Source organism: Salvelinus namaycush, chromosome 5 (genome assembly GCF_016432855.1).
Source record: "Salvelinus namaycush isolate Seneca chromosome 5, SaNama_1.0, whole genome shotgun sequence".
NCBI lineage: Eukaryota > Metazoa > Chordata > Actinopteri > Salmoniformes > Salmonidae > Salvelinus > Salvelinus namaycush.
The window spans coordinates 60,942,699-60,968,612 of record NC_052311.1 but is presented as its reverse complement, the minus strand read 5'-3'; the positions used below and the strand labels follow the sequence as shown (position 1 = coordinate 60,968,612).

At 48.4% G+C, this 25,914-nt stretch overlaps 1 protein-coding gene across 1 annotated transcript in view; it reads right to left on the bottom strand.

Moving 5' to 3' along the window:
• Positions 1 to 3,416: 3,416 nt before the first annotated feature.
• The window catches only part of LOC120048605 (cell adhesion molecule 4-like), a 752,359-nt gene continuing 729,861 nt past the window's right edge, over positions 3,417 to 25,914 (bottom strand). Inside the window, exons 3-8 of the mRNA XM_038994703.1 lie at positions 22,877 to 23,164; positions 21,580 to 21,741; positions 21,094 to 21,184; positions 16,990 to 17,162; positions 5,734 to 5,862; positions 3,417 to 4,320 (exon numbers count right to left, since the gene is read on the bottom strand). Coding sequence (XP_038850631.1) covers positions 4,211 to 4,320; positions 5,734 to 5,862; positions 16,990 to 17,162; positions 21,094 to 21,184; positions 21,580 to 21,741; positions 22,877 to 23,164 — 953 coding nt within the window. The 3' untranslated portion in view covers positions 3,417 to 4,210. The remainder of the gene's footprint in view (positions 4,321 to 5,733; positions 5,863 to 16,989; positions 17,163 to 21,093; positions 21,185 to 21,579; positions 21,742 to 22,876; positions 23,165 to 25,914) is intronic.

Here is a 25,914-nt window from a genome sequence, read left to right as displayed (position 1 = left end):
TTCTGGAGTGACTCCTGAGACAACACCATCAACAAAACACCAAATGATGGAATTTTCATGGAAGAATGGTGTCGCGTCCCTCCAATAGAGTTCCAGACACTTGTAGAATCTCTGGCAAGTAGCATTGAAGCTGTTCTGGCTCGTGGTGGCCCAACGCCGTTTTAAGACACTTTCTGTTGGTGTTTCCCTAATTTTGACAGGTACCTGTACATCATTATACATCAATCCGCCATTTCTATTTTTTTCTCTCTCTCTGTCTACCGGTTTCTCCTCAAACCCCACCCTTAGATCTTAACAAAAACAACATCTCTCTCTGCCTGGAATACATTATTGATGGAGAACAGTTCTGGCTTGGGTGTCCATTCAATCGTTCCGTCTGCCTGAGAGCACAGTCCTTCCTGATTAGGCTGTGCTTCTCTAACCGCTGCCTACCGACCGACACGCTCAACCACTTCAATCAATGGCTGGGACCACAACGGCACAGCACGGCCCGATGCACCTCAAAGGTCATTACCAGAGAATAGAGGCCACTCCGGTCACCTTACTACCATTAACAGAGGCTAACTGGGGCCAGCGCTACTGCTAGCACTTCCAATTTCACAGTGCTGGTATTTACCTGGCATTGGGGCTGTAATGTACTAATGGTATAGAATGCTTATGACGGTAGGCTATCATAGGAAGAGATATGCCTGTCATAACAGGCCATGATACGTCCTAAAACAGAAGAAATACTGATATAAACGTGTTACAGTACATGAATCAGCTAAATGTTCATGTTTTACGCGTCACATCAGGGTTTATGTGACAGGGTATCATCTTCTCTGATGATTGATTTAGATGGTAGTGTTTAATCCTTCTAGAACACTATCCATTATAGAACAAGCCATTCTAGCATTAGAGCACTGCTGGATGAAGTCAGGCTCTGATGACTACTTCCAGAGATGTGTCACCCACCATTTGCTAAATCAGGTTTCAGGGTCATTATTTCAGCTAACCTGGGGATGTGTTCTGGACATGGTGTCTCCATTGTCCTACTGCCTACAGGGTTGGTTCACGTCAGCTGGTATAGGCTAGTATAGCCCTTGCTCCTGGTGAGTCCATTACTTTGATTGCCGTTTGACAATCTGTCTTTATGACAGCCTACTGTGGAGCCTTATCGTCGATAGAAGACAAACACATCGATCCATCACGCAGTGACCTCCAGCAGCTTTTAAATCCAGCCGCACACGCAGATGGACAGGTTGAGTGCTTCTTGACAGAATCGGGTATTGATTGCATGGAAATAGTGGGGGCGTCATATTTTTCTGTGCATCTGACATGACTGTCCTTTTGTCTCCCTCTGTTCCTCTCTTTATCTGTTCCTCTCTCTCTCTACCTCCCTCTCTCTCCCTCTCTCTCTCTACCTCTCGCTCTCTCCCTCTCTCTCTACCTCTCCCTCTCTCTCTACATCTCTCTCCCTCTCTCTCTCATTATCTTCCCATGATTCATTAGCAGTCATGGATCCTTATGTATGTTTTTTATTCTCTTTCAACCCCTCGTCTGTTCTAGGTCTTTCTCTCCTTCCTTCCTGCCTGGGTTTTCATCTTCCTACCTTAAGCTCTCTATTCCCTATTGATGTTGTCATCTGCTGTGTTTCTTCTCCTCTCACCGTGTCTCAGAACATTTCTAATTAAACAGGAACAGACTCGTCTCCTGTGTTATTTTTGAAGTATTTTTTATTTTGTCGTGCTTTGTATCTTTCCCCTATAAAGAAATAGTTAGCTATATCAACATGACTATAAAATAAACAGTAGTGAAAGACGAGAAGAAGAGACAAATAGACACAGGAGACAAAGATAGAAAGAACTAGAGAGAACTAGAGAGACAGAGTCAGAGAGAAGTGGAAAGACAGCAGTTTCTATAGAATAACCAAAAACAACAAACATGGGAGGTGTACAGTTATAACATTTACAATAATCATAACAGTAATAATAATAACAATCATAACAGTAATAATAATAACAAGAATTAATAAAAAATCAATAAGACCTCAGGTATTTCATAAAGACAAATGAAACATTTTTTTTCTTCATATTTTCTTTTTTGATCACTGGACACTAGTTTGTTTGTTTTTGTACCTCTAGGCTAATAATGTGTTAGTATAGTAGCTTCATAATGCTTTCAATAGTCAACTGTCTGTTTTCTCAATTTCTTAAAAGATTCATTTAAGTTATCTTACTGTTTACATTTTTATACAAATAAAGAATTCAGAGATATGTGTGTGTGTGTGTGTGTGTGTGTGTGTGTGTGTGTGTGTGTGTGTGTGTGTGTGTGTGTGTGTGTGTGTGTGTGTGTGTGTGTGTGTGTGTGTGTGTGTGTGTGTGTGTGTGTGTGTGTGTGCATGGCATTCAGAAAAATATCCATCATGTATTTTTCTTTATTCATTACTTTCCTTTCACTCGTTTTTTCCCCTCTATAAGACATTTTAAAAATGTTATCCCTTTAAGGGCATTTTAAAATAATTATGATTTTCCTTAATGTGTCTCGTCAACTTATGTTCCCTTTCTTCTAACTCACGAAAGGAGACTGGCACTAATCCTTTCTTTATTGGCCAACAATAGAGGAGAGATAAAGACAGAGAGAGGGAGGGAGGGAACAAGGCGGAAGAAGAGGACTAGATAGAGAGTTGAATAGAGAGGGAGGGAGAAAGAGAGAGAGAGGGATGGAGGGAGGGAACAAGGGAGAAGAAGAGGACTAGAAAGAGAGTTGAATAGAGAGGGAGGGAGAAAGAGAGAGAGAGGGATGGAGGGAGGGAACAAGGGAGAAGAAGAGGATGAGAAAGAGAGTTGAATAGAGAGGGAGGGAGAAAGAGAGAGAGAGGGATGGAGGGAGGGAACAAGGGAGAAGAAGAGGACTAGAAAGAGAGTTGAATAGAGAGGGAGGGAGAAAGAGAGAGAGAGGGATGGAGGGAGGGAACAAGGGAGAAGAAGAGGACTAGAAAGAGAGTTGAATAGAGAGGGAGGGAGAAAGAGAGAGAGAGGGATGGAGGGAGGGAACAAGGGAGAAGAAGAGGACTAGAAAGAGAGTTGAATAGAGAGGGAGGGAGAAAGAGAGAGAGAGGGATGGAGGGAGGGAACAAGGGAGAAGAAGAGGATGAGAAAGAGAGTTGAATAGAGAGGGAGGGAGAAAGAGAGAGAGAGGGATGGAGGGAGGGAACAAGGGAGAAGAAGAGGATGAGAAAGAGAGTTGAATAGAGAGGGAGGGAGAAAGAGAGAGAGAGGGATGGAGGGAGGGAACAAGGGAGAAGAAGAGGACTAGAAAGAGAGTTGAATAGAGAGGGAGGGAGAAAGAGAGAGAGAGGGATGGAGGGAGGGAACAAGGGAGAAGAAGAGGACTAGAAAGAGAGTTGAATAGAGAGGGAGGGAGAAAGAGAGAGAGAGGGATGGAGGGAGGGAACAAGGGAGAAGAAGAGGATGAGAAAGAGAGGTGAATAGAGAGGGAGGGAGAAAGAGAGAGAATTCAAAGAAGAGAAACAACAGTTCTGTTCTGCGAGGAAAGCAGTCATTCATAACAGGAAGGTTTCTAAATTACCCAGAAAACATTGGCAGACTCCCCAGAACGGACGGCAAATACAATACCTGGGTCGTCTGCAGAATTGACTGAATAGTTCAGAAATACTTTAAGAGACTTTCAGGGTAACACTCTGCAATGTTGTCAAATAATTATAGATGAGCTGCTCTCTGTGGGCTGATGTGCTTTGGCAATTTCAAGTAATCAAATTGAGCATTCAAACTCAATAGCTTCTGGAAACCATACCCACCCCACTTGTTTGTCTGTGCCAGTTATGGATTGAACATTTTGGAAATTGAAGTTTTTTTCTCTTTCCTCTCTCTCTCTCCCTCCCTCTCCAATTACCACAGGGAAGGAAAGTGCTGAGGCTTTCTTTCTTGTTATCTCTTCTCTCTATCAAAATAATGACCCTATTATCACTTTCCCCTATCTCTGCCATCCTCCCTCGCTCCCTCGCTCCTTCCTCCAGTACATCTACAGTATGGCACAGTTGTAATGTAAGGGCTGGACGGATCGTCTCTCTTTCAGTCTCTGTTGTGGTCTGTGTTGTGGTCTGTGTTGTGGTCTGTGATGTGGTCTGTGTGCAGTAGTATTACAGTAGATTCAGAAGGCCACCCGTCATGGCGTGTTGGGGGAGGGGTGTGGGTTTTGGGGATGGAGGCTACAGTAGGTACTCCTTCTTGCCCTGACTGGCATCATTCCCGTTGAGGAAAGCCTCCTGGACCTCCCCGTGCTCGTCCAGCCCACTGGCCTCATGGGTAAGATATGAACCTGGGAGAGGGAGAATGAACAGAGAGAGAAAAAAGGAGAGAGGGAGAGAGAGAGAGGCAGAGAGAGATGCAAAGACAGAGGGGAGAGGAGGAAGAGAGAGAGAGTCATAGAGAGAGAGAGGAGGCAGAGAGAGAGAGCGAGTGAGCGATAGAGAGAGGAGGTATAAAGAGAGAGAAGGTTGTGCAGCAGAGAGAGGGAGACAGGTGAAGGGGTGTGGAGGTTAGTTGTGACAGAGTAATATAATCCTTGTGACATTCTGTGAACCCATCAAAGCAATCTTTACCATATTGTTGAAGTCCTACCTGTGATTAATTATTAGTTCAGTTAGAATTAGGTCAGTACCAATTAAGTATAGGCTCCTGGGTACGATATGAGCCTGACAGAGGGAGAGGGGGAAAGGAGAGAGAGGGCCAAGCATGGTGCAAATAGAGAAAAAGAGGGGCGGAGGCATAGAGAGAGAAAGATAAGGGTAGAGTGAGGCACAGAGAGAGGGAGGGAGAGAGAGAGAAGGACGATGGGGAAGTTAGCTAGAGTAATATAATAATAAGAGAAATTCAAACTATCAAACTAAAATCTTTAATTTCTCTCTGATTTACATTATCAGTTCAGAATTTAAAGGGCCAGATACAGACACAGATTAAGCCTAGTCATGCTTTTTAGTCCAGGAGTAGGTTTCATTTGTATCCGGGAAACCTGCCCAACAAGCCCAATCATGTTCAAGCTGAGTATAACTGCAGGAGCCAATGGCAGTCTCTTTGTTGATAGTCTGTCTGGTCAAGGCTTTGATTGGCACACTGGCAGCCACAGCAGGACCGAGACAGGGCCCTAATAGTGCTGTCTCTGCTCACTGATTGGTTGTAATGGCTCTGTCTATTTGCTGATTGGCATTCTGGCTGTATGGCCCCTCCCCTGGTCTCAAAGGTTCTACTCCTGGATAACTTTATTGGCACTGAAGGAGGAAACAGTGGGCTGCCAGAGGCTGTTAAAGTTATGGGGGAGCGTGGGTAACTGTGTTTTTTAATTGATGTGCCCTGATACAGTAAACCATAGGGGTCATTAAACAACATGCACCCACTGTGCACCCAACATGCACCCACTGTTTATAGCATACATTTCCCATCAACCCCCCTGGCCAAGATACAAGGTCGTTTGTCATGTTCTGGGGAGAAAGAGGAAAGAGCGTTCCCTTTTCCTTCTCATCCCCCTATCTCATTCCATCCATTTGGGTCCATCTTTTATTTACTATTTTTCATTCACTGAGACAGATATTTTAAAGCGGGGTAAGGCGTGACCATTGAGAAATCATGGTGGCCTCACCTTTAATGGAATTCATATAACTTTTCAATAGTGTGAATGTCATGTGGGTGTGTGTGTTTGTGTGCGTGCTTGCGCGTGCATACATGCATGTGTTACCTTTCTGTCGGACAGAGCACCAGATGGTGACGATGAGAACACAGATGACGGTGAAGACCAGCAGAGCCAGGATGCCGCCTATCACAGCATACGGTACTGCACTGTGGGTCTCAATCACTGCCCCGGGGTCTGAGAGGGACGGAGGGACGGAGAGAGAGAGAGAGAGAGAGAGAGAGAGAGAGAGAGAGAGAGAGAGAGAGAGAGAGAGAGAGATATAGAGAGAGAGAGAGAGAGAGAGAGAGAGAGAGAGCGAGAGAGAGAGAGATATAGAGAGAGAGAGAGAGAGAGAGAGAGAGAGAGAGAGAGAGAGAGAGAGAGAGAGAGAGAGAGAGAGAGAGAGAGAGAGATAGAGAGAGATAGAGAGAGAGAGATAGAGAGAGAGAGTAGGGGCAGAGATATATGTGGAGGAAAGAGAGAAGGAGTATTAAATCAAAGTCTGTACATCCCTGAACGGTGAGATAATCTACTGTATCTTTCACCATATCTGTATTATTACCCACAGAACACTGGAGATTGGAATTGTTCAGACCAACAGAGCACAGAGCTCCGGTATACAGACAGCACCTTGAGTCAGAGTCAAGTCTGTGTTTACACCACAGACACTCCCAGAATAAAGAAGATTCATACAGGCTGGAGTGAAAATGTGGAGTGACCACCTGTGTGTGAATACATAGTGCCAACCCTGCCCAGGAGACAAGGACACATAGGAATGGGCATGTTCCAATTAAAACAGGAATCATTAACACAATGCTAACAAAAGAACACAGCCACAGAGAGGTGGAGGATGGATGAAGAAAAAAGAGAGCAAAGACGACTGACAAATGAGCAAATGAGAAAGTGTGTGTGTCCGTCTATCTATCAGTGGCAGCACGGGCAAGACCGAAAAATAAAAGAGTGTAGAAGCGTCTGTTGAAGAGTCTGCCGGTGCAATATTTCATGACGGATGAAAAATTAAGCGCTGCCTTCCCATGGTGCATTTCTCTCCCTCGCTGTGCCCAAATCTCGGTGGGTAATGAGTGACAGTATAAAGGAGCCCGCCGTTCTCCCCACGCGCCCAATAACGCTCCCGCATCGCTCTCTCTGACATTCAAACACGAGGCACAGCAGGTGCACACCTCCTGTCAGAAAGAGCAGAATAATGCCCTGCTCCCTCTCTCTCCATCTCTCAGGGGGAGAGATGAAACAGAGAGAGAGAGAGAGAGAGAGAGAGAGAGAGAGAGAGAGAGAGAGAGAGAGAGAGAGAGAGAGAGAGAGAGAGAGAGAGAGAGAGAGAGAGAGAAAAGGAAGGAAGGAAGGAAGGAAGGAAGGAAGGAAGGAAGGAAGGAAGGAAGGAAGGAAGGAAGGAAGGAAGGAAGGAAGGAAGGAAGGAAGGAAGGAAGGAAGGAAGGAAGGAAGGAAGGAAGGAAGGAAGGAAGGAAGGAAGGAAGGAAGGAAGGAAGGAAGGAAGGGAGGGAGGGAAAAGGAGGTAGAAAGGTAGTGAGGGGGAGGAGAGTGGGAGAGAAAGGTAGAGAGAAGCTATAAGACAGAGAAGACGGGATATGATGAGAGGTAATAGAAAATAGAGGAAAATAAAGACCTGGAGAGTGAGGATGAAGGGGAGAGAGAGGACACACACAGGGGACAGAAGAGATCCAGGTGGTGTCCCTCTGTTCTGTGTGATGACAGCCACTTACTCACAGTGGGAGACAGAGAAGCAGCTTGGCTTAACTGCCCTGCCATTGTGTGTGTGTGTGTGTGTGTGTGTGTGTGTGTGTGTGTGTGTGTGTGTGTGTGTGTGTGTGTGTGTGTGTGTGTGTGTGTGTGTGTGTTTTCAGGGCCGGCTCCAGGCAAAAGCGACATAAGTGGTCGGTTAGGACCCCAGAGAAAATGATAATAATACCTGTCATCATATCCCTTCTTCCCTGTCTTATAGTTCCTCTCTACCTTCCCCCTCACCACCTCTCTAACTCCCTCTCCTTCTCTCATCTATCCATCCATCCATCTATCTCTATATATATACAGCTCTGGAAAAAATTAGGAGACCACTGCAAAATTATCAGATTCTCTGGTTTTACTATTTATAGGTACATATGTGTTTGGGTAAAATGAACATTTTTGTTTTATTCTATAAACTACTGTCCCCTCATGACCGCACATTCCTCTGTCTCTTCTGTAGCAGGCATAAAATAAACACAGACCGGACAAGTAGATGTGCAATGGATTATGGTCATTGTAGTTAATTACCATTTACCCCCCGTATTTTCCAGATCCCTCAATCCCTGCCTGCTGTCCCAGCTACACTTCTGTAGAAGTAGGCAACAAAGATCAGGTCCCTCTCTTCTAGAATGTCCAGGAAACTGTTTTTCTCCTCCTCACTCCATGACTCAAACCATTGGCTCCAGAGGCGCAGCTGGCACTCAAAGATATTTGGTGGGCTGTCCTTAACCTGTAGCGTGTAGAGCGACGCGAAGAGGGTACACACATTCACTGGCACAGCGTCCCCAAAAGGATCTGCAGAAACTGTTCCCTCTGGGCAGTGCCCCAGCTCAGGAACCATCTCAATACACAACGCTGCTCCTGAAGAGTTACGTAGGAGAGTGGCAGGGGCTCTCTGTCTGCTGCTGAGTTCAGAGAGGTACAACAGAGGTTCTCCGAGAAGGGAGGCACTAAAAACTGTGGTACTGACGAAAAGTCTGCCAGGCTGGGTGAAGACGAGCTGGACTGTGTGCAGAGCCAACCCGGCACATCATAGCAAAATGAGTAGAATTGCATTATTTTTTTTATAATAATAAAAAAAAATCTCTCCACCCCATGGCAAAATGTGTTGAACTGCAGGAAATCAACTTTAAAACATACAACCAAATCTCGCTAGTGCCCCCAAAAGGCTAGAGCTGGCCCTGTGTGTGTGTTGATGTGAGCGTGAGTGTGTGTGTGTATGTGAGTGTGAGTAAGTGTGTATGTGAGTAAGTGTGTATGTACGCGTGCGTGCGTATGTGTGCATGCGTGTGTGTGTGTGTGAATGTGTCATTCCACCCACAGATCCTTGTGTCCCTCACAGAAGGCCTATGGCCGACCCATCCCTGGGTCTGTAACAATAACAACAGTACATGTGTGCAGCCCCAACACAATCACTGAGTGCCCAGAGCACAGCATCAGCCAGCCATTGATGAGAGTGGGGGAATGTGTGTGTGTGTGAGAGAGTGTGTGGGAAGACCAGTCAAGGGAAGGTTAAAGTGGACAAAGGGAGAACATGTGTCAGTGACGGTGACAAGAAAAGGACAGAGAAGAGAGGAGGAGAAGAGCTGTTAAGAGGCGGTGATTGTGACCATGAAGGAAGGGAAGGATGGAGAGATGGAGAGGAGGAGTGTGTTAAGGGTGAGGGAGGGCTGTACGTTACCTCGGGGGTCCGGTGCGTAGCTGGGGGTTAGGAGGAGGGTGGTTGGGTGGGAGGTGGCATGATGGGAGGTGGGAAGTACCATGGTAGTGACAGACACATTCTCTACAACAGACAAGGCAAGGGTAACACACTATTCTCTACAAGACAATCATAGTTTTCTATGAAAGACAGGTTCTAGATCAGTGGTCACCAATCGGTCGATCGCCATCGACTGCTCGATCTCCAAGGCATTCCTAGTCGATCAGCAATGTTTTTTGTAAAAAAAAACAACGATAAAGCCTTCGTTTTGCACTGTTGTCAGTAGGTGCACTTGATTCAGCAGCCCTAGCGCCGGGAAGGCATTTTCAACCATGTCATGTGTCTGAAGGTATAACTCCGCCTAACTGGCGGGCCCAGGGAGCTTATCAAGTACACCGATAGACCTACCACTGGCCAATCAGATAGCTCAGATCACTGTGTCTGCAGGTTCCTCGAGCCATAGACTGTAAAAAGAAACATCGAACGCACAGCAAAGTTGATACAGTGAGATTTCAAAACCATAACAAGAGAGAGACTCAACGAATACAGCAAAGAGCTGCTGTTTTTATGAGTAAGTTCATGTTTAAGTTGTTATTCAGCACTGTCAACACTGTTCAACACTTTTATATGCCATAAAATGTGCATTCACCCACTCACGCTAGAACCAGCACTGCAGCTGCAATGAATGAGTATAAAAGTGTTCCGATAAGCTTCTGTTGTTATTATTAATGGCTTGTGTCTTAATAAGTAACAACGTGAATTGGTGCATGAGGCAGAAATAATGCAGTGAGACTTGAGTTATCTCTGGAAGACTGTCCCCTTTCTCAGCGGAGGGAGGGAGAGCGGAGGGAGGGAGAGCGGAGGGAAGGTGTCGGTATGTCGTGTGAGAGGCAGCCTCACCGCTGCTCCCTCCCTTCCCTCAGACTGACCATCAGATACAGGCCATCAGTTCAGTAATACAAATAAATACATTATTATGCTCACTTAGCTGTGCCTCAGAAGTAATACAACACATGATCTATTACCAGTGTGATGATATACCTACATTTATTAAATATAATTTCTAAATGGTCTGCAGTGATAATGTATTGGGCCTATAGCCTACTGCACAAACCTCATTGATACAGAACTGGTTATAATAGGTTAATGTTGCATAGGTTTACGTTTTTTAAGTCTTGATTTTTTTTTAATCTGAGAGACCTCCCTAGTGGTGCAGTGGTTTAAGGCGCTGCAGTGCTAGCTGTGCCACTAGAGATACTGGGTTAGAGTCCAGGCTCTGTCGCAGCCGGCTGCGACCGGGAGACCCATGGGGCGGCGCACAATTGGCCCAGCGTCATCCGGGTTAGGGGAGGGTTTGGCCGGCAGAGATGCTCTTGTCCCATCGCGTACTAGCGACTCCTGTGGCGGGCCGGGCGCAATGCACGCTGACACGGTCACCAGGTGTATGGTGTTTCCTCCGACACATTGGTGCGGCTGGCTTCCAGGTTAAGCGGGCATTGTGTCAAGAAGCAGTGCGGCTTGGCTGGGTTGTGTTTTTCTAACTACCAATTGGATACCACCAAATTGGGGAGAAAAAGTGTTTAAAAAAAGAAGTTAAAAATAGATAATAATAATCTGAGCGGTAGATCTTGAGTCAGAAAAGGTTGGTGACCACTGTTCTAGATGGTATGGTTACTACAGACATATGATCTACCATGACATACATTTCTATAGACTAGTAGCTAGGGAGACAGACATTGGCAAATGACATCGACACATTCACTATAAGACAATGGTTGGGATGCAGACATATTTTATACCACAATAAAACATATTGTCGATGACTCAGTAGCTCAGTAGCTAGGGAGACAGAAGACATTGTGTTTGATGGAAGCATTCACTGTGGAACAATGTTATGGGACAGACACATTCAATATGAGACAATAGATTGGATACTGACACAATGGTAAGGTAAAATGCCTGTTGAGAGAGACAGTGAGGGTACAGTGGTCTTAAGTGACTGAGACAGTTGGATTGAGTGAGAGGCTGTGAGCACGGTGCGTGTGTGTGAGTATGAAACACTTCATCAAATTGTCCATTTGAAACAGCAGGGTGCAGTAGAGATCTGTTTCACTGAACCACCGTGTGTCTCTCTCTCACGAGCCACGCACACGCACGAGCACGCACACACACACGCACGAGCACGCACACACACACACACACGAACACACTCACTCACTCACTCACTCACTCACTCACTCACTCACTCACTCACTCACTCACTCACTCACTCACTCACTCACTCACTCACTCACTCACTCACTCACTCACTCACTCACTCACACACGCCTCGTTCTAGAGTAATTTATTGGTAACTACTCATCCGTCTGCTCTCCCTCTCTCCCTCTTCTCCCTCTGGCCCTGAGATCCTCCATATCTTCTTCCTCTGCCATTCCTTTTACGTCAGCATAACCCTCACCCCTCTCTCCTACTCCTCCTCCTCTCTTCCTCTCAGCCTGCCTTCATTCACTCGTCCACATCCTCCCTCTATCCCGTCAATGTCCAACCTCAGCCTTCCTGTCATTTATGCAAGACACAAGTGTGTGTTTGCGGCGTCCATGTGGGTATGCATACATGTGAGTCAGAGAGACAGGTAGAGAGTTCACTCTTAGAAAAAAAGGTACTATCTAGAATTTAAAATGGTTCTTTGGCTGTGAGAGAAAGAGTTCACTAAGGAATGGGTCAGGATGTGTGTGTGTGTGTGTGTGTGTGTGTGTGTGTGTGTGTGTGTGTGTGTGTGTGTGTGTGTGTGTGTGTGTGTGTGTGTGTGTGTGTGTGTGTGTGTGTGTGTGTCTCACCTGAGGCAGAGGGATTAATAGGCAGGGTCAGTCGGCTAATTAGTTGTACACTGATTCATATCTCTTGACCGTCAAAACTACATTCTGGGAAGACTTATAAATAATGACTTCTCTCCATTTCTCTCTTTCATTCTCTCTCCCTCCTCTCTCCTCCATCATCCTCTCCTCTCTCCACTCAAATCTCCCTTCTTTCCCTCATGCGATCCTCCTCAACCTTAATCACTCTCCTCTCACCCACGCACTCTTCCATTCCGCTTCCACATTCCCTTGTTCCTTGTCTTATTCCATTCCTCTATGAGCACTCTCTCTCTCTAAAGCTGAATTACTATGCGGCTGTACAGCCAGTCAGCACACCGCCAGGCATTCTCCTATCATATTGTTATTCTGTTCGCTCGCCACTCAGACACCTATATTCACGGCTGTTTTCCCATTTGCATGTTGAAGTTGTTGATAACGACGTTTCTCTCAAATATCATTCCTTAAACTAGAGAGATAAAACACTCACGTATGATTGAACATTCCCTGTTTCTGCGTGTTTTTCTGTTCCGGTGCTGTAGTAAGCTATGTGTCACTCACAACACAAGGCTAAATGTCATCTAGCCGCTGGTCAGAAGGCCTCGTCCCTTACCGCTGCTCCACATTGATTTGGTCACAGCCTACACTACATTGACTTTCTCACTGTCATGAGAAGACTGTGAAGAGCCACAAGGGGAAATACACCACCTAGGATTCAGCTTTTTTCACCTAATCTTTCCTCTGTTTCTCCCCCCCTCCCTCCCCCTCTCCTAACCACCCTCCCTCCCCCTCTCCTAACCTCCCTCCCTCCCACCCTCTCTCTCACCTCCCTCCCTCCCCCTCTCCTAACCACCCTCCCTCCCCCTCTCCTAACCTCCCTCCCTCCCCCTCTCCTAACCACCCTCCCTCCCCCACTCTTAACCTCCCTCCCTCCCCCTCTCCTAACCTCCCTCCCTCCCCCTCTCCTAACCTCCCTCCCTCCCCCTCTCCTAACCTCCCTCCCACCCCCTCTCCTAACCTCCCTCCCTCCCCCCCCTCTCCTAACCTCCCTCCCTCCCTCCCCCCCCTCTCCTAACCTCCCTCCCTCCCTCCCACCCTCTCTCTCATGTCCCTCTCTTTTTCTTTAGTCATTCATTAAATAGAGGTATAATTTATTCCACCTAATTAGTGACTTAGCTCATTACCTTAACCACTGCACTCATCTTCCCCCAAATCACAACTATATCTCTCCATCCATCCCTCTACCCTTCTCTTTTCTCCCATCTTTCTCTCTCTCACTTTCCCTCCAACTCCAACACTCTCTCATGCAATTCAGTTCTAATGGGCTTTATTGGCTTCCAGCAATCCATTTCATCACAGCAGCTCAGTTGAATGACATACTGTAAGCAGACCCTCAGGGCTTTGCAGAGACAATCAGTAGCATTCTCCTCTGAGCCCCCCCACCACACCACCAAAACGCCATCCCACCACCACGCCATCCCACCACACCACCACCACCACACCATCCCACCACACCACATCCACGCCATCCTACCACACAGCCACCACGCCATCCCACTGCACCGCAACCACGCCATCCCACCGTAACCACGCCATCCCACCACCACCATGCCATCCCACCACACCACCACCACGCCATCCCACCACACCACACCACACCACGCCATCCCACCACACCACGCCATCCCACCACACCGCCACCACGCCATCCCACCACACCCACACCATCCCACCACACCGCCAACACGCCATCCCACCACACCGCCACCACGCCATCCAACCACACCGCCACCACACCATCCCAACAACACCGCCACCACACCATCCTACCACACCGCCACCACACCATCCAACCACACCGCCACCACACCATCCCACCACACCACACCACGCCATCCAACCACAACACCACCACGCCATCCCACCACACCGCCACCATGCCATCCCATCCCACCAAGCCATCCCACCACACCATCCAACCACACCATCCCACCACACCGCTACCACACCATCCAACCACACCGCCACCACGCCATCCCAACAACACCGCCACCACACCATCCTACCACACCGCCACCACACCATCCTACCACACCGCCACCACGCCATCCAACCACACCGCCACCACGCCATCCAACCACACCGCCACCACGCCATCCCACCACACCGCTACTACGCCATCCAACCACACCGCCACCACCACGCAATCCCACCACGCCATCCCATCCCACCACGCCATCCCACCACACCGCCACCACACCATCCCACCACCACCACCATGCCATCCCACCACACCGCCGTGGGAGCTTGACACGTGCACGTGTATAATGCACATGCACATCCACATTCTCTTTCACACACACTCTCACACACACAAACATGCACGCGCACACACATGCACAATTTAACACACACACACACAACTTAACACACACACACTACCAACGTAACACACACAACTTAACACACACAACTTAACACACACAACTTAACACACACAACTTAACACACACACACACACACACACACACACACACACACACACACACACACACACACACACACACACACACACACACACACACACACACACACACACACACACACACACACACACACACCTGCTGGATAAAGATTTTGCGGCATCGGGCCTGGCTCCGCAGAGACTCACCAACCTCTCACTCTCTATCTGCTTTTCAAAGCATCACCCAGCCTCGAAAAGCGAAAAGCTCCTGCAACAAATTGGCCTCCGATTTGTCCTGATTTTGCGCTTCATGGCCACATCAGACACTAGATAACTCTGGGAGCTGGTTGACAGTGTGAGGGGGAGAGGGCTCGTTTTTCAGATCTGTCATAGTGAGCTGTTTTAGCTGACTCATCATCGCCACAAAGCCTTGCCCTGTCAGGGGACCCCACCCCAGTGCACCTTGGGATTTCCAGGGGCAAGCGTGGCTAATCCAACTTGGGCAAGCCCCTAACTGAACACTAACCTGGCTTCGACCTCTCTCTCCCTGCTTCCTCTGCCCCTCTCTCTGTCCCTCTTTCACTCGACAAGACAGGAACCCTCCAGGGAGCTCTGAACTACAGTACACCCAGAAAAGAGGGCAAACTACTGCCAAGGTGAGAAAGCAGAGAGCAGAGAGAGAAGAGAGCAGAGAGCAGAGAGCAGAGAGCAGAGAGCAGAGAGAAGAGAGAGAGAGAGAGAGAGAGAGAGAGAGAGAGAGAGAGAGAGAGAGAGAGGAGAGATAACAAAGAGAGGATAAGATATATAGACATTTAGAGAGAAGGAGTAGGGAAAAGATATATAGAAGAGAATAACAGGAGGAAAGAGGGTAGAGAAAGAAAGAATGAATAGGATTGGTTGACAGAGAGAGAGGAAGGGAAACATATAAACAAGAAGAAGAAAGAACGAAGAGCCAGAAAAAGAAGGACCATTCTAGAGGACAGACGATAGAGACCAAGGAAGAAGGTCCATTCTAGGAGACAGACGATAGAGACCAAGGAAGAAGATCCATTCTAGGAGACAGACGATAGAGACCAAGGAAGAAGATCCATTCTAGGAGACAGACGATAGAGACCAAGGAAGAAGATCCATTCTAGAAGACAGACGATAGAGACCAAGGAAGAAGATCCATTCTAGAAGACAGACGATAGAGACCAAGGAAGAAGATCCATTCTAGGAGATAGACAATAGAGACCAAGGAAGAAGATCCATTCTAGAAGACAGACGATAGAGACCAAGGAAGAAGATCCATTCTAGAAGACAGACGATAGACACCAAGGAAGAAGATCCATTCTAGGAGACAGACAATAGAGACCAAGGAAGAAGATCCATTCTAGGAGACAGACAATAGAGACCAAGGAAGAAGATCCATTCTAGGAGACAGACGATAGAGACCAAGGAAGAAGATCCATTCTAGGAGACAGACAATAGAGACCAAGGAAGAAGATCCATTCTAGGAGACAGACGATAGAGACCAAGGAAGAAGATCCATTCTAGGAGACAGACGATAGAGACCAAGGAAGATGAACCATTCTAGAAGACAGACAATAGAGACCAAGGAAGAAGATCCATTCTAGGAGACAGACGATAGAGACCAAGGAAGAAGATCCATTCTAGGAGACAGACGATAGAGACCAAGGAAGAAGATCCATTCTAGGAGACAGACGATAGAGACCAAGGAAGAAGATCCATTCTAGGAGACAGACAATAGAGACCAAGGAAGAAGATCCATTCAAGGAGACAGACGATAGAGACCAAGGAAGAAGATCCATTCTAGGAGACAGACAATAGAGACCAAGGAAGAGAAGGGCATTTTCTTAAAGCGTGGACGTACTTCAAAGCCAGGCATGCCTAACCTGTGTTGCACAGTGAGAGAGAGAGTGTGGCTTTAGCTCTGGTGGTGGCTGACGATGGCTGCTCTGGCTAGATGAAAGGTGGCATTCCCACCCACCTCCTCTCTCAACGGAGGAGTGTTGTTTGACGCCTGCCGCTCCTGCCACACGCCGCCACTGCTCAGGAGATGGCAAGGAGGGAGGGAATTAAGGGAGGAGGGGAAGGGGGGAGTAGGGGGGATGATGAGGGGGCGCAGCCTAAGGCAACCCAAAATGTTACGCAACAACCCCTCTCTTTCTCCTCCTACACTTTCTCTGATTTTCAGCTGTCAGATATGAAGGCTGCAGTGACAGGAGTAACCACTAGGGGGCCACACCCATGGGGTACACGGACTATACTGACTACAGATGCTGAGTTAACTCAACCCCTAGCCCGACCCCCTATGCCCCTCGCACTCTCACATCTGTGAAGCATAAACAACTGATGAAGTGACTCACGCTTTTGATGTCTACATCTGTGTCTGTGATACGCTTCTGATGTCTCATTCAAAAAGCTACGATAGGATTGGACGGTGAATGGATTCGGAGGATATGGAGGGTAAGCTGATCCTAGATCTGTGCCTTAGCGCAACTTCTCGCCGCAAGGCAGTGGTTGTCATGGCGACGGTGGCTCACCGTACACCAGCAGCGTGTAGTGGTCAGCGGCACGGCCGTAGTTGTTCTGCGCCTGACACAGGTAGGTCCCGTTGTGTGATTGGCTGAGACGGGACACCTGGAGGGTGGGGCCAGAGATCTCCGCCCTCTCAGGTAAGGTGTCATTAATCCTAGTCCACTGGACATCTCTAGGCCTGCAGAGAGAGAGAGAGAGGAGGGAGAGAGAGCGAGGGAAAGAAGAGAGTGAAAGAGAGACAGAAGAGGGAGTGGAAAGAGTAAGTGAAATTAGATAGAGTGGGGGAGAAACGAGGGGAGCAAGAGGGGTTAGGGAGAAGAAAGAGAGAAAAGATAAGACAGTATAAAAATAAGACAGGGAAAAATAAGACAGAGGTGGAGGGAGAGGGGGGTTATGGGAAATAAAAGGCGAGGAGGGAGTGAGAGAGATTTTAAATTAGACCAAGGGAGAGGAAGACAGCATGACAGAAAAGAATTGGGGAGATTTATGGACAGAGAGAGAGAAGGAGAGGAGAGAGAGCAAAGAAAGATGTTGTGTCAGATGGAGAGAGGGAAAGCGGGACACGGGAGGACAGAGCCAGGGAAGGAGATAGACAGCGATTTATGGGGGAGAGATGAGAGAGAGAGAGGCAGTGAGTAAGACAGGAGGACGGAGAGAAAGAGGAGACACAAAAGACAAAGAAAAGTGAGACAGAAGGCGACTGAGACAAAACATTATTGGATTACATGAAACAACGAACACACACACACCACACATTCTCACAAAAAGCCCTGTGTGTGTGTGCATGCCCTGTGCTGTGCTGGCTGTCCCTCTCATTCCACCCTGGCCAGATTACAATCCCAGCTCATCTACACCCTAATCCCCCAGGAAGCATCTAATTAAACCCCCCTGCTCATCCACACACACACACACTTTAATAAACACACCCCTCCAACAAAGACAGGCAGTGTAATGAATTGGTGATTAACGGTTAGCGGGAAGTTTGTCTGGGGCCTGAGAGTGACGGGGGTACCGGAGTGTGGTGAGTCCAGTGGATCGACCACCACAGCCACCACAGCCACATCTCTCATGTCACTGTCCCCAGCAAGGCTGTTACTGATCCTCACTGTGCCACACATACTGGCTCCTCAGCCTGGCTTTATTGTGTGGCTTTACTATGGCTTTACTCACCACACACACAAACAAACAGACAAACACACACAGACAAATAAACACACACACACACGAGCACATACACACACAAAGCAGTTTTTATAGAGCTTAATGAAGAGGCTTCAGTTGCCTCAGAAAGACACATGCACAACAAACACATCACCGTGTCTAACAGGGGGCTTGTTACAGCCTCCTCAGAAACACACATGCACAACAAACACATCACAGTGTCTAACAGGGGGCTTGTTACAGCCTCCTCAGAAACACACATGCACAACAAACACATCACCGTGTCAAACAGGGGGCTTGTTACAGCCTCCTCAGAAACACACATGCACAACAAACACATCACAGTGTCTAACAGGGGGCTTGTTACAGCCTCCACAGAAACACACATGCACAACAAACACATCACCGTGTCTAACAGGGGGCTTGTTACAGCCTCCTCAGAAACACACATGCACAACAAACACATCACAGTGTCTAACAGGGGGCTTGTTACAGCCTCCTCAGAAACACACATGCACAACAAACACATCACCGTGTCTAACAGGGGGCTTGTTACAGCCTCCTCAGAAACACACATGCACAACAAACACATCACAGTGTCTAACAGGGGGCTTGTTACAGCCTCCTCAGAAACACACATGCACAACAAACACATCACCGTGTCTAACAGGGGGCTTGTTACAGCCTCCTCAGAAACACACATGCACAACAAACACATCACAGTGTCTAACAGGGGGCTTGTTACAGCCTCCTCAGAAACACACATGCACAACAAACACATCACCGTGTCTAACAGGGGGCTTGTTACAGCCTCCTCAGAAACACACATGCACAACAAACACATCACCGTGTCTAACAGGGGGCTTGTTACAGCCTCCTCAGAAACACACATGCACAACAAACACATCACCGTGTCTAACAGGGGGCTTGTTTCAGCCTCCTCAGAAACACACACGCACAACAAACACATCACAGTGTCTAACAAGGGGCTTGTTACAGCCTCCACAGAAACACACATGCACAACAAACACATCACCGTGTCTAACAGGGGGCTTGTTACAGCCTCCTCAGAAACACACATGCACAACAAACACATCACAGTGTCTAACAGGGGGCTTGTTACAGCCTCCTCAGAAACACACATGCACAACAAACACATCACCGTGTCTAACAGGGGGCTTGTTACAGCCTCCTCAGAAACACACATGCACAACAAACACATCACCGTGTCTAACAGGGGGCTTGTTACAGCCTCCTCAGAAACACACATGCACAACAAACACATCACCGTGTCTAACAGGGGGCTTGTTACAGCCTCCTCAGAAACACACATGCACAACAAACACATCACCGTGTCTAACAGGGGGCTTGTTACAGCCTCCTCAGAAACACACATGCACAACAAACACATCACCGTGTCTAACAGGGGGCTTGTTACAGCCTCCTCAGAAACACACATGCACAACAAACACATCACCGTGTCTAACAGGGGGCTTGTTACAGCCTCCTCAGAAACACACATGCACAACAAACACATCACAGTGTCTAACAGGGGGCTTGTTACAGCCTCCTCAGAAACACACATGCACAACAAACACATCACAGTGTCAAACAGGGGGCTTGTTACAGCCTCCTCAGAAACACACATGCACAACAAACACATCACAGTGTCTAACAGGGGGCTTGTTACAGCCTCCTCAGAAACACACATGCACAACAAACACATCACCGTGTCTAACAGGGGGCTTGTTACAGCCTCCTCAGAAACACACATGCACAACAAACACATCACCGTGTCTAACAGGGGGCTTGTTACAGCCTCCTCAGAAACACACACGCACAACAAACACATCACCGTGTCTAACAGGGGGCTTGTTACAGCCTCCTCAGAAACACACATGCACAACAAACACATCACCGTGTCTAACAGGGGGCTTGTTACAGCCTCCTCAGAAACACACATGCACAACAAACACATCACAGTGTCTAACAGGGGGCTTGTTACAGCCTCCTCAGAAACACACATGCACAACAAACACATCACAGTGTCTAACAGGGGGCTTGTTACAGCCTCCTCAGAAACACACATGCACAACAAACACATCACCGTGTCTAACAGGGGGCTTGTTACAGCCTCCTCAGAAACACACATGCACAACAAACACATCACCGTGTCTAACAGGGGGCTTGTTACAGCCTCCTCAGAAACACACATGCACATCACAGTGTCTAACAGGGGGCTTGTTACAGCCTCCTCAGAAACACACATGCACAACAAACACATCACAGTGTCTAACAGGGGGCTTGTTACAGCCTCCTCAGAAACACACATGCACAACAAACACATCACAGTGTCTAACAGGGGGCTTGTTACAGCCTCCTCAGAAACACACATGCACAACAAACACATCACAGTGTCTAACAGGGGGCTTGTTACAGCCTCCTCAGAAACACACATGCACAACAAACACATCACAGTGTCTAACAAGGGGCTTGTTACAGCCTCCTCAGAAACACACATGCACAACAAACACATCACCGTGTCTAACAGGGGGCTTGTTACAGCCTCCTCAGAAACACACATGCACAACAAACACATCACAGTGTCTAACAGGGGGCTTGTTACAGCCTCCTCAGAAACACACATGCACAACAAACACATCACAGTGTCTAACAAGGGGCTTGTTACAGCCTCCACAGAAACACACATGCACAACAAACACATCACAGTGTCTAACAGGGGGCTTGTTACAGCCTCCTCAGACACTTTATCCAGAGAATGCCTCAACTCCTCCGAATACTCCAAACAGATGTAGTGTGAGCACAGCATACAGCAAACGCACAAACCAATCAAACAATCTCATAAATGTGCGCACACACACACACACACACACACACACACACACACACACACACACACACACACACACAGACACACACACACTCACAGTGGATTGCCAGTGATGGAGCAGGTGAGGCTGAGAGAGTCTCCCTCTCGGAGGATGCCAGGGGGAGGGATGATCCTCACTGTGGGGGCAACTGGGGAGAGAGGAGGAAGGACTGGTTACCATGGTAACCAATCAAGAGTGACTGTTGGCGGTTCTGTTATCATAACAACCCTCAGGGTGAAACAGCTGCTGCTTTGTTAATGGCTGTGGTGAACAGACACATCTGTGGAAGTATTCATACGTGTTGCTGTGATAGCCATGCAGGGCCATTTAAGCAGCAACAGTTTGGCAGTGACACTCATTATGCAGATCTAAAGGGCAGAAAAGGCTGATCAAACTCAGAAATGGTGAGTTGATAAGTAATTTATAACAGAAGGGTTGACCACCCCAGACACCAAACACAAATGAGTCGAGACCATCAGAAATGAGGTGATACAGCTTCAGTGTGTTGCCATGGTAACCCTTGGTGGCTGACCAGTCACTCACAGTGGACGTCGAGGCGGTAGTGGCGGACCCTCTTCTGCCCCCCCAGGGCGGGGTGGGATGCCTCACAGCTGACCGCTGCCCCGTTGTCTCTCCTCTCCACAGGGACACGGATGGTGCTGGACACACTCACTGTCTTCCCATTTTCCTGCTGGGACACCACACCTAGAGAAGGGAGGGAGGGAGCATATCAGACAGAGGACGAGGAGGGAAGGAAAAGGCGCTGGTGAAAGAAGAAAGAGAGAAGGGAAAAGGACACATGGAGAGAGTGAGACAGGCATGATAGATGAAAAGGAGAAGAGGAGAGAGGGATCTGGACAGGCTCAGACATAAAAGGAAGATAAAGAGAGCGTGAGATGCGATTAAAAATATTTTAAAAGACTCCAAATGAGGCAGGGGAAGATGAGGAGGAGGATGGTGGTGGCCAAAACTGAGGTCACGTAATATGAGTCTGTGAAAATATGACAATAACTAACAGCATGCTGAGTTTTCAATTATTTCAGCTGAGTGAACTGAAGCAGGCCCAATTGAAGCGTGAGATGAGGGCAGGGAGATACTGTCTTAATTACTGAGACATTCTATCCGTCAGGATCTGGAGCCTAACCTTTAATGTCACACTGTATTTCACTCAGGGCAGGGCCCGCTCCACAGCACTACAGAGCAGAACAGAAAACAGGGCTGTCTGCTGTAGGCCCCACGCATCAGCCCACGCCGCTTCCTACGTAACCTTGTCACATCAGGGGACAGACATCTTTGTGAACACGGCATGAAAGGAGGAGACAGAGAGAGAGAAGAGGAGGAGAGGAAGACGGGGTGAAGAGAAGAAGAGTGAGGAAAAGGACAGAGTGTAAGGGCACAGAGACGTGCTGAGTTAGAGATTAAGATGGAGAGACGGGATGGGAGTGAGAGAGAAAAAAGAGAGAGGTGGAGGGTATAACAGGACAGACAGAGGGTAAACAGTGGGACAGACAAACAGACAGAAAGAGCTGGACAGAAGGACAGATAAAATGGTAAACAGAGTGATAGCTGGATGGAAGTCTTATCAGATGGGGAATAAAGAGGGAGGTAGATAGAAGGCTGGACAGAAAAGGAGAGAGTATGATGGAGTTTGAGAAAGAGACAGATGGATAGATTGACACAGGGACAGGCAGGCGGATAGATAGGGAACGCAGGAAGTGAACAGAGAGAGAGAGAGGCAGAGAGAGAGGTATGACTGAACAAAGACAGAGTCAGACAGACAGATACTGATAGATAGAATGACAGAGTGACATAGTGATAGATCTTCAAAGGATGGACAGACCTGGTATCTCCCGGCGGTCCCTGATCCAGCGCAGCGTGGCGGGGGGCTTGCTGCGCGGCGACAGGCAGGTGAGCTCCACCTCGCCCCCCTCCACGGCCTCCTGCTTCACCTCCACCGTGGGGGTGTCGGGAGGGACGGACACGGACAGCGTGGCCACTTGGTGGTGGGTGTCGTCGGTGTAGAGCTGGCAGAAGTAGCCGCCCTCGTCCGACACGCTCACGTTGGTGAGGGTGATGCGCACCAGGCGGGGAGTGAAGAGAACCATCTGGAAACGGTCATCCTTCAACGCTGGGGAGGGAAGGAGGGAGGGAGACAGACAGTATCGGGGGGGTCAAGACACAATAGGAAAACCACAATTGGAGATAAACACATAAATATATGGAAAGAAAAGCAAGGCCAAAAGAAAAGAGGAGCGGGGGAGTAATAAGGAGAGTGAATAGAGGAATTGAAAGGGGGATAGCGAAGGAGAAGAAGAATTAAACATAGTTAATCCAACAATCCACTGTGACCTCCTGACCAAGGCTATAATATCATAGCAACCACAGAGGCAGTGAGAAGAGAGAGAACCTAGAGAACGGACATAGGAGAGCAAAACTATGTTTATTTTGTTGTCAGAGAAAGGGAAACATCTATTGTGAGAAAATCATGATAACAAATAATGCTAATAACCGTCAGAGTGTGACAGGGACTCGATGGTCATTGTCTCATAAACTTCCCCAACCCACTTTGTATCGACTGACTGCATAACCTCTCTCTTTCCTCTCTTTCCTCTCTACCGCCCTCTCTTCCTCCCTCTCTTCCTCCCTCTCTACCGCCCTCTCTTTCCTCTCTTCCTCCCTCTCTACTGCCCTCTCTTCCTCCCTCTCTTTCCTCTCTTCCTCCCTCTCTTTCCTCCCTCTCTTTCCTCTCTTCCTCCCTCTCTTTCCTCTCTTCCTCCCTCTCTACCGCCCTCTCTTCCTCCCTTCCTCCCTCTCTACCGCCCTCTCTTCCTCCCTCTCTTTCCTCTCTTCCGCCCTCTCTTCCTCCCTCTCTTCCTCCCTTCCTCCCTCTCTACTGCCCTCTCTTCCTCCCTCTCTTTCCTCTCTTCCTCCCTCTCTTTTCTCCCTTCCTCCCTCTCTACTGCCCTCTCTTCCTCCCTCTTTCCTCTCTTCCTCCCTCTCTACCGCCCTCTCTTCCTCCCTTCCTCCCTCTCTACTGCCCTCTCTTCCTCCCTCTACTGCCCTCTCTTCCTCCCTCTCTTTCCTCTCTACCGCCCTCTCTTCCTCCCTCTCTTTCCTCTCTTCCTCCCTCTCTTTCCTCTCTTCCTCCCTCTCTACTGCCCTCTCTTCCTCCCTCTCTTTCCTCTCTTCCTCCCTCTCTTTCCTCTCTTCCTCCCTCTCTTCCGCCCTCTCTACCGCCCTCTCTTCCTCCCTCTACCGCCCTCTCTTCCTCCCTCTCTTTCCTCTCTTCCTCCCTCTCTTTCCTCTCTTCCTCCCTCTCTACTGCCCTCTCTTCCTCCCTCTCTTTCCTCTCTTCCTCCCTCTCTTTCCTCTCTTCCTCCCTCTCTTCCGCCCTCTCTACCGCCCTCTCTTCCTCCCTCTCTTCCTCCCTCTCTACCTCCCTCTCTTCCTCCCTCTCTTTCCTCTCTTCCTCCCTCTCTACCGCCCTCTCTACCGCCATCTCTTCCTCCCTCTCTTCCTCCCTCTCTACCGCCCTCTCTTCCTCCCTCTCTTCCTCCCTCTCTTTCCTCTCTTCCTCCCTCTCTACCGCCCTCTCTTCCTCCCTCCCTTCCTCCCTCTCTTCCTCCCTCTCTTTCCTCTCTTCCGCCCTCTCTTCCTCCCTCTCTACTGCCCTCTCTTCCTCCCTCTCTTTCCTCTCTTCCTCCCTCTCTTTCCTCTCTTCCTCCCTCTCTACCGCCCTCTCTTCCTCCCTCTCTTCCTCCCTCTCTACCTCCCTCTCTTCCTCCCTCTCTTTCCTCTCTTCCTCCCTCTCTTTCCTCTCTTCCTCCCTCTCTTTCCTCTCTTCCTCCCTCTCTTTCCTCTCTTCCTCCCTCTCTTTCCTCTCTTCCTCCCTCTCTACCGCCCTCTCTTCCTCCCTCTCTTTCCTCTATTCCTCCCGCTCTTTCCTCTCTACCTCCCTCTCTACCACCCTCTCTTCCTCCCTTTCCCGTCTACCTCCCTCTCTTCCTCCCTCTTCCTCCCTCTCTTTCCTCTCTACCCTCTCTTTCCTCTCTTCCTCCCTCTATTCCTCCCTCTCTTTCCTCCCTCTCTTCCTCTCTTTCCTCTCTTCTTATTAGTCCCTTTCTCCCTTCTCTTTTGTGTTTGCTTCTGCAGAGGGAGAATTCCTTCTCTCTTCCCTGGTGAACTAGTCTACCATTTCACAGCATCATTCATTATATCAGAGGTTTAGTGTGTGTGTTGTGTGTCTGTGTGAAACACAGAGGAATTTATTGTAGACAGAGAGAAAAATAGTCTACATTTGCCTTAGAATACTATTTCACAAAGCTGCCTGAATGTGAGAGTGATTCCCGACAGAAAAACACTAAATGGCAACTAAATGTCACAGCTTTGTTCAAGTCCTATTTCACCTTTTGTCCCAGCTCATTTGCATGCCAGGCAGTCAGAGCTAGAGGAGATAGATGGGATCCACAGGCAGTCAGAGCTAGAGGAGATAGATGGGAGTCCTCCACAGAGTCCTCTTGAACAGGTCTATTACTGTTCCTATAGTCTGTTTATATGCTGGACAGCCTAATAAAAGACATTGTGTGTGTCCATAACGGCACCTGATTCCCTATATAGTGCACTACTATTGACCAGATCTCTATGGGGACCAGATCCCCTGGTTTAACGTAGTGGACTATAAAGGGAATAGCGTGCCATTTGAGACACGAGCTTCATCAGAGCCCATTGGTTTAGTGCTGTAGCTGGACAGCTCATTCCCTTTACCTAACAGTGCAGGACCTTTCTACAGTTATAGAGGGGAATGGTTCAGCACGGAAGGCTGCCAGAAACACCATGGGTTACCCTGCTCCCTGCACTAATGGTAATGGGTAGCATTGG